At 42.4% G+C, this 14,108-nt stretch overlaps 1 protein-coding gene across 1 annotated transcript in view; it reads left to right on the top strand.

Annotated features, from left to right (window-relative positions):
- CDX1 (caudal type homeobox 1) overlaps positions 1 to 3,467 on the top strand; it is a 41,835-nt gene extending 38,368 nt beyond the window's left edge. The window contains exons 2-3 of the mRNA XM_078384058.1: positions 680 to 825; positions 3,264 to 3,467. Of these exons, the coding sequence (XP_078240184.1) occupies positions 680 to 825; positions 3,264 to 3,467 (350 nt within the window). The remainder of the gene's footprint in view (positions 1 to 679; positions 826 to 3,263) is intronic.
- Positions 3,468 to 14,108: the final 10,641 nt, after the last annotated feature.

The raw sequence follows: 14,108 nt of genomic DNA, 5'->3' as shown, positions 1-14,108 counted from the left end.
CAACAATTCATTTTTTCAGATCCTCAGATAGTTCATTACCATGAGGTGCCCTGTGGAACTTCCAGTGACCAGTCTAAGAGAGGGAGAGTGGTAACACCTGCTCCCCCTTCACACCTGAGACTTGTGACACTAACAGGTCTCATGACACCAGGGAGGGAAAACGGCTACATGGGCCCAATTTGTGACAAAGTCACTTAGGGGTGTACTCACTTTTGTGGCAAGCAGTTTAGACATTAATGGCTGTGTGCTGTGTTATTTTGAGGGGACAACACATTTACACTGTGATACAAGCAGTATACTCACTGATTTACATTGTAGCCAAGTGTCATTGTTCAGTGCTGTCACATGAAAAGATATACTAAAATATTTATGAAATGTGAGGGGGTGTACTCACTTCTGTAATATACTGTATATGTAACAATGTACAGTACTTAACTTGTAGCAGCATGAGTATCTGAACATATTTTGTTTTAAAAATTATAATACATTAATATTAGCCCAGGGGAAAGCAACGATACCTCCACAGCTAATGCTACCAATACTTTGTCTTTTTTTCCCCTATTTCATTTCCTTCATGTTTCATTTTCCCCTGTTCTTATGGCCATCTGTTGGACAGCCTGCTCCAGATATTTCACACCTAGATATGTAATGCGGTGTGTTACTCTTTGCTCTTTATCAGGCAAGACCAGAACAAAAGACAAGTACCGGGTTGTGTACACAGATCACCAGCGTTTGGAACTAGAGAAGGAGTTCCACTACAGCCGCTACATCACCATCCGGCGGAAGGCAGAGCTGGCAGCAACTCTAGGACTTACGGAGCGGCAGGTTGGTGTGCTGCAGAATTTTTCACAAACACAGGATTTCAAGCTATCACCCAACTTAGAACCTGTGCTTGGAAGAATAACACTTTTGAATGTCAGTTCTCCAGGTTTCCAAGGCAGCATGGCCGCTGGTTGGGAATTCGAGGAGTCATCATGCAAAAAAATAACTTTTCCAAGCATTCCTAAAATGACCGTTACCTAGCCAACTTAGGCAGCAGTGCCAGGACAAACACTCAGAACAGAACATGTAATCATAAAACACAGTTCCCTGTAAATAAGTCATACTCAACATGATGGACTTATTTATTAATTTATTTTATTTAAAATATTCCTATCCCACCTTTTTCTTCAAAAGGACTCAAGGTAGCAACTTAGTTTTCTGCAAACAATATACATGCAGAGCATCAGCTGTTGAGGTGTATCAAATAGGGTTATTTTTTGTTGGCAGATAACAAACAGCAGGATCAATAATGACATGATTGCCCTTTCGTGTACTGATGGATTATCTAACTAACCAAAAAGTCCCGAGGACAGAGAGAGGAGAAAAAGGAGCAGGAGACTGAGTGCCTTTTAGCATTATGCCACATATCTATTCATTTTCAGCAAAATTTAAAGCTCAGATGGTAGAGAGGGTGGTGGCTGACCAGCTCCAGGCTCTTTTGGATGAAACCAATGGCCTGGATCCATTCCAGTTTGGCTTCAGGCTGCAGCATGGTATAGAAACGGCATTGGTCACCCTGTTTGATGACCTGATGGCTGACAGGAGCAAAATGTCTTTGTTGGTCCTCCTCAGTATCTCAGCTGCCTTTGATACCGTCGACCACGGTATTCTCCTGGGGAGGCTCTCGGAGCTGGGAATTGGTGGCCTGGCACTTGCCTGGCTCCAATCCTTCTTGGAGGACCATCCTCAGAGAGTACAGCTTGGGGAAGAGTGTTTCGGCCCCGTGGAGCCTCAATTATGGGGTTCCACAAGGCTTGATTATCTCCCCAATGCTGTTTAATATCTACATGAGGCTGCTGGGTGGGGTCATCAGGGGGTGTGGGGCTTTGTGCCATCAGTACACTGATGACACCCAGCTCTACATCTCCTTTTCTCCAACAACAGTGGATGCTATTCCATCCCTTTAGCACTGCCTGGAGGCTGTACTGCAATGGATGCAGCTGAATGGACTGAGGCTGAACCTGGACAAGACGGAGGTCCTGAGGGTGGGTGGCCCCTCCATTGGTGGTTTGCAAAACTCCCTCTCTTTTGGGGGAGTGACTCTCACTGCAAAGAGTGAAGTTCGCAGCTTGGGGGTCCATCTGGATCCGGCACTCACCATGGAAACCCAGGTGCCATCAGTGGTCCGCTCTGCCTATTTCTGTCTGTGGCAGATTGCCCAGCTGCGTCTCTATCTTGATGTTGGGGCACCCACCACCCTGGTCCATGCACGAGATTAGACTACTGTAATGCACTCTGCACTTTGAGATTGGTGCAGAAGCTTCAAATGGTGCAGAATGTGGCAGCCAGACTTCTCAGTGGGGTGAGAAAATATCAGCATATTTTCTCCACTTTGGCTGCCTTGCATGGGCTGCCTGTTCGTTTCCGCATTGATTTCAAAGTGTTAATGATGACATATAAAGCCCTAAGCAGTTTAGGACCTTGATATCTAGTGGAAGGCCTCCTCCCACCTAGATCTACCCAAATCACTTGTTCAAGCCAGGAAGGGCAGCTGAGGGGCCTAATGCCAAAGGAGGCCTGGAGAGAAAAAAAAAAGAAACCAGGCCTTCTTGGCAGTGGCTCCTCGCCTTTGGAACAGTCTGCCCCCAGAGATCTGTCTGGCTTCCTCACTGGGTTCTTTTAAGAGCAAACTTAAGACCTGGCTCTTTAGGCAGGATTTCCCTCCTGTCATCACTTGAATTTTTTTCTTTTCCCCATCTTCTGCCACATTACTATTGTTGTTTTTTACTTTATTATATTGTTTTTGTTCCATTTTTTATTGTTAGCTGCCCAGAGGAGACTTTGGTCGAGATGGGTGGGGTATCAATCAATCAATCAATCAATAAATCAATCAGACAGACAGACAGACAGACAGACAGACAAGATACTGTAGGAATTTGTGTGTGCAATAGCACACATGGGAGAGAGGGAGCAGGAAAACCATTGTTCATGAAAAGCCAGTTTAAATAAGAGCATTTTCATGAATTTTAACAGTTGTTATATCCAGCTTCTTTCCCTATCCCCAATAATAACTTTTCACATTCTAAATCTGTCATAATTCCTTCTTCTTTTTTGGCCACTACATGTTTCTTTCTTGCTCTGTCTTTCTCTTACTTTCTTTTTAACATCCCCATCTTGTACATCCATCTCTAATTTTTTTTTGTCCCCTTGTTCTTTATCCCCCTCCCCCATGACTTTTTCTCTGGCTTGGTCTCTCCTGCTTTTGTCTTTTGTCTCTGCAGGTGAAAATCTGGTTCCAGAACCGGAGGGCAAAAGAGAGGAAGGTGAACAAGAAGAAGATGCAGCAGCAAACACAGCCTGCCAGTACAACCACACCTACCCCACCAGCAGTTGGCACCCCAGGCCCCATTGGAGGCATCTGCAGCAGTACCACCAACCTCGTCTCCTCATCACCAATGACTATAAAGGAAGAATTTATGCCCTAAATCCACCTCTTCCACTGTAGCCACAGATAAACATATACCAAAATATATGAGTGAACCACAAGAGCCAAAGTAGTTGGTGGGCACTAATGACTTACATGGAGCAATGCTCACGTTGCTGAACCAATGAAACCTCCCAGTGCATTATTTTGTATGATACCCCTGGTCAAATGTCATCAACTTATTTCTTATGGTCCCATTGTTACTTTGCTTCAAGAAAAGACTTACTGCCTGGATATTTGGGACAGGAGTGGGGGAAAAACAGAGAACATGTGTACTTCAGAAGTGTTTCAGGCTTGTTTGACAGAACCTGCTCAGGGCCAGATGTATTGTGAGGCACTCCAGGCATGATGTTTGACAATTACTGATGATGATGATGATGATGATGATGATGATGATGATGATGATGATGATGATGGCTACAATCAGCACTCAGGCCTTGATTTCAAGCCAAATCCAGGCCATAACAGAAGCTCAATGAGGTTGGGTAACAAAGGCCAAATCTGAGTTCCAGTTGATACTTATAGCACTAGAAGGCAAAGTAATTGAGAAAGCCAGTAAAAAACAAAACAAGCCAAGGAGGTAAGAGTAGGGCAAAATTTGTTATGTGCTGTCAAATAATATTTGACTAACAACACTAATAAGGTTTTTAAGGTATGTGGGTTATTTAGGGGTGGTTTTACCAGTGTCCCCATCCCAGTGAGCTTCCATGGCACAGTGGGGATTCAAACTAGGTCTCTTGGTTCCTAACCTGACATTCTGTCCAATGCATAATTATGGCTCGTGGTTGATGGCATTAAGACCATCACAAATGAAGCAGAAAGTTTTCAACTGATCAACAAAATATGAAGGGAACGAAGCCAGTAGTCGGGTTACATCAAAAATCAAATGCTAAGCATGTATTTTTCTTGCGATGTCCATATTAGGACCACTGAGGAGTAAATTTTATCAAGCCACTGTGCTAGATCCTGATTCAATCCCTGGCAAAGCATGGATAACTTTTTAAAAAAATCATACTCCCCAGATCCCACAAGCCAAATTATGGGAGCTGTAGCCCCAAAAATGAAACTCTTCCAAGTTCTGAAGGTAGGTGAAATGAAGCATAAAACAGTAATCTGAAGATGACCACTTTATGCATCTCCCTGTCCCTCCTGCCACTGATGATGCAAAGGGATTAAATCACATATCAGACAGGGAGAAAGTATATTTTCTACTATTACATTGTTTACCTTGCAGGTACATAGTTTTATCAGTGCTCCAATGCCTGAGCAATCAGACTTGCAAAGGAAGCATATGTTTGCCTCCCAATGCCTATTTCAAAAAGCAATGCAAACTAATTTGCAACATAATGCTGCCTTTTGCCTAAGAGAACTCTGCTTCTAATGACATGATAAACTGTTATTCTCATTTTGAGGTTCCAGACACTGAGGAGGATAGCTTCCATTTCTACATCATCCAACAAAGTTTTTTTTTAAATTTACTCTTTTTCAAAGCTCATACTTATCTGTTTTCATGCACATGTTTGAATAATGAATGCCTTCAGATGAGCAGTGGTGATCACATTTTGCCTTAGAAGGATGGACGTTCTAAGCATGGTAAGGTGTGTTTTGTGTGCATGGCCATTAAATGCATGGCCAACAAGGCATTTAATGTGTCATACAAACGAACTCCATTCCTTAAAGAACAGATTTAAGGAACTAGATTTGGTGGACAGAGTGCCTGAAGAACTTTGGATAGAGGCTCGTAACATTGTCCAGGAGGAAGCAACAAAAACCATTCCAAAGAAAAGGAAATGCAAGAAAGCAAAGTGGCTGTCCAATGAGGCCTTAGAAATAGCAGAGAGGAGAAGGGAAGCAAAATGCAAGGGAGATAGGGAAAGTTACAGAAAATTGAATGCAGACTTCCAAAGAATAGCAAGGAGAGACAAGACGGCCTTCTTAAATGAACAATGCAAAGAAATAGAGGAAAATAACAGAAAATGAAAAACCAGAGATCTGTTCAGGAAAATTGGAGATATTAGAGGAACATTTTGCGCAAAGATGGACATGATAAAAGACAAAAATGGGAGGGATCTAACAGAAGCAGAAGACGTCAAGAAGAGGTGGCAAGAATACACAGAGGAATTATATCAGAAAGTTTTGGATATCCCGGACAACCCAGACAATGTAGTTGCTGACCTTGAGCCAGACATCCTGGAGAGTGAAGTCAAGTGGGCCTTAGAAAGCTTGGCTAAAAACAAGGCCAGTGGAGGTGATGGCATTCCAGTTGAACTATTTAAAATCTTGAAAGATGATGCTGTTAAGGTGCTACATTCAATATGCCAGCAAGTTTGGAAAACCCAACAGTGGCCAGAGGATTGGAAAAGATCAGTCTACATCCCAATCCCAAAGAAGGGCAGTGCCAAAGAATGCTCCAACTACTGTACAATTGCACTCATTTCCCACGCTAGCAAGGTTATGCTCAAAATTCTCCAAGGTAGGCTTCAGCAGTATGTGGACCGAGAACTCCCAGAAGTACAAGCTGAATTCCGAAGAGGCAGAGGAACTAGAGACCAAATTGCTAACTTGCGCTGGATTATGGAGAAAGCCAGAGAATTCCAGAAAAACATCTACTTCTGCTTCATTGACTATGCAAAAGCCCTTGACTGTGTGGACCACAGCAAACTATGGGAAGTCCTTAAAGAAATGGGAGTGCCTGACCACCTTATCTGTCTCCTGAGAAACCTATACGTGGGACAGGAAGCAACAGTTAGAACTGGTCATGGAACAACTGATTGGTTCAAAATTGGGAAAGGAGTACGACAAGGCTGTATATTGTCCCCCTGCTTATTTAACTTATATGCAGAATACATCATGCGGAAGGCTGGACTGGATGAAACACAAGCCGGAATTAAGATTGCCGGAAGAAATATCAACAACCTCCGATATGCAGATGATACCACTCTGATGGCAGAAAGTGAGGAGGAATAAAAGAACCTTGTAATGAGAGTGAAAGAGGAGAGTGCAAAAAACGGTCTGAAACTCAACATCAAAAAAACTAAGATCATGGCTACTGGTCCCATCACCTCCTGGGAAATAGAAGGGGAAGATATGGAGGCAGTGACAGATTTTATTTTCCTGGGCTCTATGATCACTGCAGATGGAGACAGCAGCCACGAAATTAAAAGACGCCTGCTTCTTGAGAGGAAAGCGATGACAAATCTTGACAGCATCTTAAAAAGTAGAGACATCACCTTGCCAACAAAAGTCCGAATAGTCAAAGCTATGGTTTTTCCTGTTGTGATGTATGGAAGTGAGAGCTGGACCATAAAGAAAGCAGACTGCCGAAGAATTGATGCCTTTGAATTGTGGTGCTGGAGGAGGCTCTTGAGAATCCCCTGGACTGCAAGGAGAACAAACCTATCCATTTTGAAGGAAATCAACCCTGAGTGCTCACTGGAAGGACAGATCCTGAAGCTGAGGCTCCAGTACTTTGGCCATCTCATGAGTAGAAAAGTCTCCTTGGAAAAAACCTTGATGTTAGGAAGGTGTGACGGCAAGAGGAGAAGGGGACGACCGAGGATGAGATGGCTGGACAGTGTCTGCGAAGCAACCAACATGAATTTGACACAACCCCGGGAGGCAGTGGAAGATAGGAGGGCCTGGCGTGCTCTGGTCCATGGGGTCACGAAGAGTCGGACACGACTAAACGACTAAACACAACACAAACGAACTCATTGGTTTCCCATATCAAACAAGTCCTTGTTTTCTGGAGTCTTCAGCAACAGGCTTGATCTCTACGAAACAACAGATATTGGAATATACATAAGTCAGACTGTTTGGCCATCTTGCCATCTTGCCAAAAGTTCTTCAGAGTTCCTGATCCCTTTAATTGGAGAACTGGGGTCTGAACCTGGGCACTTCTGTGTGCTAACCATGGGGTTTACCAATGAGTTGGGGCTTGCATGGTGGAAGAACCACAACGTTTTTCCTAGCAGGGATGATGCCAGCATCTGCCACTTCCAGCCTAGCTTCACTGCTTAACCACAGCCCTCACAGTGTGGCAAGGGGCAAGTCAAAAAAGTATGTATATCTGAGGTATTACTTGTATCAGGCAAAATATTTTGATGGCTTAATTTTGAATAGGACTCGTTAGCTTTTACCAGAAAGCAAATGTTGTTCTGCCAACTCCTGCGACGTCGCTGGAACCAGTTGTATTGGCTCTTCCCTTTCCATTGGACCATTTTAGCAACGTGGAGAGGGGGGGATCTGCTGCTTGGGTAACAGCCTATCCTCCATATTACTTTACCCAGGCTTCATGCTCTGTAGAGGACACTCCTCGATACAGAGCTTGTTACCATAGTCTCTCGAGACTGAAGGATGCCTATGTATGTATGATGACTATGAAAAATGCTGGAACTGCTTTGTTAATTCTGAGGTAAAATGTTTCTATCTGTTGCTGGGAAAAAGAAACTCTTGAATTACTGGTCATATGCTGGGTAGGAATACATATGTTGTGACATTCATCTGTTCTCCATTATCATGCATTCTCACATTCAAATTAGATGTATAGGGAAATGTGTATTCCCTACAATTAGCAACATTTTCCCTCCACGAATGGCATTTCTCCAGGGATGTGTCCCTCAGCAATCAGTCTTGCCAAAGAAGCCCCAATACCTAGCCTTGAGTATCAGCTTATTCTAATAAATTGGGTATCACACTATGAACTGCTGCTCTTCAGGGTATAGACATGGACGGACACACACACACACACACACACAGAGAGAGCACTCTGCAGTTCCCTTACGTTTTGGAGTATCTTTTGGGGGTGGGATGGCACTCATATCGAGCACCTGTGCTTTGAAATCTATCCTTACCTTATGACTTCTGATACTAAATGGTGAGATAATAAAGGAAGATTGGAGCAGGAGGAGCCTGTAAGAGAATTACTCTGTGAGAAACCAGCCATTCTCAACCAGAAAGAGATGAAAAGAGATCTCTCAAAACTGCTGCAACAATAGCAGCGCACAAAAAAGCAGGCTTTGAAGCCATTTGAAAACTTTCCTTTCTGGTGTTTTTTTTTTTAAAAAAAACTATTTTTCTTCATTTATATTGACACAGAGCTTCATGGACTTTTTCGTTCTTTCCCTGTTTAAATATAACACATTCGGACTCTTTCCCTAGGGGGTTAGGTGCAGTAATGGGGATTTTCCAGGAAAAAAGTAATAGAACTGGAAAAAAATGCATAACATTCTAAAGATTATGTTACCTGATTTAACATGTTCAGTTTAAATGTTGTGCTTAAACACATTCAAAGCTGTATGATGAAATCATTTTATTTAAATTTGTAATAATGTTAAAGAGAATAGCATATATTTCCCTTATATTTAGCAAGAAGTGACTACACTTGAAAGAACACTATTTTTAAAGACAAATACCTAAAAACAGTTGTACCTAATATTAGTTGCATCCATAGTAAACTTTTTTCCATGGAGGTATAACCGTAGGACTTTCAGTTTTAGTCACCCATTCTGTTCCTCGCTTTTCAGTTTCCTCTCAAGCAGAGAAAAATCTGATTCAGTACAACTAGCGGAACATTCTGTTTTTACTAAAAGATGGACGAGAGTCGGTGGGCACAAGCAGCTTCTCATATTTGGCCTTGATTCCTTGTGCTTGTGACTGACCGAGAAGCAAGAGATTATGTGAAATGGAAACGAGCTTTCTAGTGTGTTCATTTGTTAGTTTATTCCTCTTTTTGCGTTTGTTGAGCTAAACGCCTTCCAGTTCTTTTCATAAAAAGCCGCTCTTGATGGAATATCTCGAATCCTTATGGCAATTTTGGACAAGAGCTCAGTGTTGCAATATCCTTTCCACCACATGAGAGGAAATAATATCTGTTGCTTTCCAAATGGTGTCCTTGTTTCAATTTATTTTCATTTGTGTGGTACTCTGCAGTGTCAGTCATAACATCCACTGCATCAATATTGGTCTTCGGGATGTTCTTAACTACATCCCTAACTGTGTCAAAAACAGATGATTCTTCTGCTGTTAGATGTGATCCTTGGTGTGCTAGGCTGCATCAGCATGAAAAAGCATTCCTTGCCACCATTCTCTCTTACCACTAACAACTTTACTATTAACACTGTGACTAAAAGCAGATTTTCCCTTGCCCAGTGGCTCTTGATCTGACTGGATTCATTTTTTAAAAAATATGTGTGCTCCAGTGGAATAACCTGACTTCTTGTTTTGAAGTCTGAAAGTTAACCTAACCTGCAACTCCATACAAACTGTTTATTACTCCCTTGTACAACACATCAGATTTGCATCATAGGTAATCAAGGTGTGCTCTGAAAGCACAGTACAGAGATTTGGCTTTGTTGTTCTTTGCACAACATTTAGTAGAGTTTGGGGGAATTACTCTTTGGGACTACAATTCTCAGAATCTCCCAGCCAGCATAGACAGTGGAAATAGTGGCTGCCCAGAGTTTCTGGTTGTTCTAGTTCAAAAAAGTATCTGGAAGCTGAGTCATGGCAGCTTGACTTCTTGCTTATTCAGTTGAAATGTTTTTTTTACTCATCCAAGTCTTCTCAACCTGAAGAAACTACTTGGATGAATAGCGAAACGTTTCAACCTAGCAAGAAAGAAGTCCAGTTGCCATGACTCACCTTCCAGATAACCTCATCTGGATGACTGAGAATTTTTACAGATTCAAAAAAGTAATTTTCCTAATTCTATTTTTTAAGTGGTTCTCTCACTTGGATGCTATTGAGCCCAAAATTGTTTTATTCCCTTCCATCAGGTGTTTTCATGTATCTGTGAAGTGAGATTGATTGATAAAAAATAAGAAATACAGTGGTACCTCGCAAGACGATTACCCCACAGAATGATGAATCCGCATGACGATGAGGTTTTGCGATTGCCATTGAACTTCGCAAAACAGTGTTTCCTATGGGCGATTTTCACTATACGATGTTTCAGTCCATGCTTCGCCAGATGGGTTTTTTTCGGGACCAATGCTTCGCAAGATGACGATTTTAACAGCTGATCAGCGGCTTCGCAAAATGGCTACCCTATGGGCGATCTTCACAAAACGGGTGTTTTCGGAACTGATGCTTCACAAGACAGCAATTTAAACAGCTGATCGGTGCTTTGCAAAATGGCTTCCCTATGGGCGATTTTTGCACAACAACGACTATTTTCCCCATTGGAACGCATTAAACGGATTTAATGCATTCCAGTGGGGAAATGCTTTTTGCAAGATGATGTTTTTGCTAAACAGCGATTTCAATGGAATGAATTAACATCGTCTTGCAGGGCACCACTATATATCTTTCTTGTTATGGGAGTGGGGCAATTGGTAGATGGGTTTTGATTAATATTTGAAATGTAGCTTAGCCACCACATTTGGAATAGGGAAGGGCTGGGTGCTAATCAGAGGATATGCTGAAGTCTTAACGAGTCACTAAATTCTGCATTGAGTATTGCTGGTGTTTCTAGTCTTGAGCAACTTCATTTCTCCTGTCTTCTGCTTTTAGTACCTGTTCTAAATGACATAGATTGATTCTGTGTCTCATGCAAACAATTAAGGGTGTGCTCTTTTGTGTTTTTGGACTGCTATCCCCTCCCCAAATTCTCAAAGCATTCCCTTAGCCAGTCAGATTATAACTCCCAATGTCCTTCATGCCTGGTTGGTCAATCCCTTCCCCACTGCTGCTTGGTTGACCAGCAGAGGCCAGGCCCTCCTGAGCATGGAGATGCTGGAAGTCATCGTTTTGCTGCCTCCTAGGCTCTATAGCAGGCAGCTCCCAAGTACTATGACTCCCAAGAAGCAGTGCAGCAAGAAGTGACAGAAAAATGAAATCAGTGATGGAAGTAAATTTTTGGAAAGGCCTTCTCTGGGTCGGTATGTTTGTGGTTGATATCTAGAGGTCAACTGAAATGTCTGTGGGCTGAAACTCCCAGAATTCTGCCTGGGAAATTCTTGGAAAATTCTGATGCAGTCTAAGAACATGAAAGAATACACCTCTACTAATTGTCAAATGATTTTGTACAGCTCTTCCATGTCTACTCCCTTAACTTTTCCCCCCTGCCGTACTGAAAAACAAATGAGCAAACAGAAGAAGTAGTGGAAAAACACAGCAGTGTTACATGAGGAAGAAGCACTGCTGTGTTTGAAGTAGGGCAGTTTCGGGATGGAAGTCAGATCTGGAAGAACCTGTAGATTTTTTTTTCTAGAGCAGCAGGAGGCAACATTGGGGGGTGGGTTGTCCTGGGGCTACTCTTGTTCTCAGTCAGGACCTGTCAAGCATACCTACGACAAATTTAGTTTCATTTTATTTGTTATGGTTTCCAAAATTAAAAAATAAAAATACAAAAATTAAAAACAAAAAGCACACACCAGACAATATACCCTATCACTAAAGTAAAACCCAGTAACTTGGTTTAGAGAGGAATACTTGCTCCTGGAGGCTTCCAGGAATAATATTCTCCCTGTTTGAAAATATTTCTTTTTTCATCATAATTCCCAGCAGGGGAATACATAGCATACAAGCCATCTGTTCTCTACCCCTAATGTAGAGGATTGGTGCCTGAAGAGTCTTGCTCTAAGACAGTGGTTTCCAACCATTTTTTTGAGACTTGACATCTTTTTATAATAGCCAAGTCACCTGTAACACCTTGCCATGTTTTGCATAAAAAGGCGTTCTTGATGGGGTAAAGTCAGCCTTCTCAGAACATAGAAGCTTCTTTCTCCCCCTAAAGTGGCTGCTTCTCATGCATACACATATACACTAACTTTAATACCTCATTCCGAAAGTCAAGGAGGACATTATTTAATAAGGGCTACAACGCACATAAGGTGACCCATGAACCCCTAGAAAATAGTTTGCAATCCCTTGGAGGGCCCAAGGCCCAGGTTGGGAAACAGTGCTCTAAGATGATGCCCGCTTCTGGTCCCTTCCTAATCCATGTGTCTGTGAACATAATGCCACCATCCTGGACTAGACAAGTGGATCGTATGGCCCAGTATTCTCCTTGTAAGTAGCCAATAAACACCAGCTACAGAGAAAATAAAGGAAAGAGCAGGTCTGTTACAGGGTGATTCATCTGTCCTATTACAGTACTACCTATTCCCACATTGCAGAATCTTGGTTTAAAACTAAACTTGCTAAGTATTTTAACAAGTGTTACAAAACCATTTTCTGGTGTAAGTTTGGTCCCAGTCATACCTAGTGATGACCCTACTTTGTGACAGATTATCTTCTTGAACTTGTTTTAAGCCTGCTTGCTATTGATTCTGTCAAATCTTACATTTGGACAAAAATCACTCTTTCCTAGCTGAAGAAGCTCTCTTCCTTCTTACCGACACCCATCTTGCTTTTCTAAACCAGTCTGCGGTGTCTGAACACAAAAGAGAATGAGGACTGTTTGGGGACTGTTGTAATCTTAACCCAGGGAGCAGCTGAGGAAAGCAAGAGGAGGGGAGGGGCCAGCTTTCTTGGGACCAAAGACCAAGGCCGGCAAACCATAAACTGTCAGGTAAGTTGGGTTTCTAATCTTGGTTTATGGCTGTCCGTAGGCCGACAAGCCTCCCATCCAAGAACAGCAAACACAGAAGGCAGGCATGAGATAGCAATGGGACAGCTGGCACTGGTGCTTTTGGAACAGCTTAAAAAATTGCTTTGGGGACCAGAATGGCATGTTTTGGGCCATTCTCATCATTTCTGCATTGATCTGCCTAGTTGCTCTGTGATCTGTGCTCAGATCCTACTTGCTGAGAGCCCTAGGACTAATTTGCAAGCAGTACCTCTCACAGATGGTACATGGCATTGTGGTGTGATGTGAGGAAGGCAAGGTGAAATGGGCATGGCATTTCCTGCAGGTTTAAGGAAATCGTATGACTGTCAGATCTATCAGATATAATTTGCCATGGACCATTTTCATAACTTGGATGGGATGTGACTTGGCAGAAGCCTCCCAAGGTATAAGAAAACTGTAGTATTCTTAAGAGTCCTGGGATATGGATCAGCCTAAGAGTTTCCAAAGGCAACAAGAACAAGGGATTGGATTTTCTGAATTTCTAGTTCTAGAAGTCACCTAGAATCCTCCAGGCACACTTCTGGGATTGGGAGAGAAGAAAGAAGGCGACAAACCCAAACCATTATATGTTTCCTTCCACGTGCATCAGCTGGGGAGAAGAGGGAATGATTCCCTTAGTCCCACTGTTTGCTGGACGTTGCCCTAGTGCATCATGGGAGGGTGGTTCAGTGAGAGGCGCCCACTATACAGTTTAATAGGTAGTGCACGACTACCCTATGCATGACATCCTAGGATGATTCCCACCGAGCAGTGGAACTGAGTCAGCCGCCTAGAGTGGTCGAGTAGACCAGATAGGCAGGGTATGTATGTATGTATGTATGTATGTATGTATGTATGTATGTATGTATGTATGTATGTATGTATGTATGTATGTATGTATTAATAAATAAATAAATAAATAAATAAATAAATAAATAAATAAATAAATAAATAAATAAATAAATAAATAAATAAATAAATAAATTCCCTTCTACTCCCCAGGAGATGCACACAGAATAAAATGGCAATGCAGAGCCATCTCTTTTGCCTCCCCCCCCCCCCAAAGCCTTTGGGACAGCCAGGAGTTGA

This window comes from Pogona vitticeps, chromosome 2, assembly GCF_051106095.1.
Source record: "Pogona vitticeps strain Pit_001003342236 chromosome 2, PviZW2.1, whole genome shotgun sequence".
In the NCBI taxonomy this organism is placed as follows: domain Eukaryota; kingdom Metazoa; phylum Chordata; class Lepidosauria; order Squamata; family Agamidae; genus Pogona; species Pogona vitticeps.
This window is presented reverse-complemented; position numbering and strand designations above follow the sequence as displayed.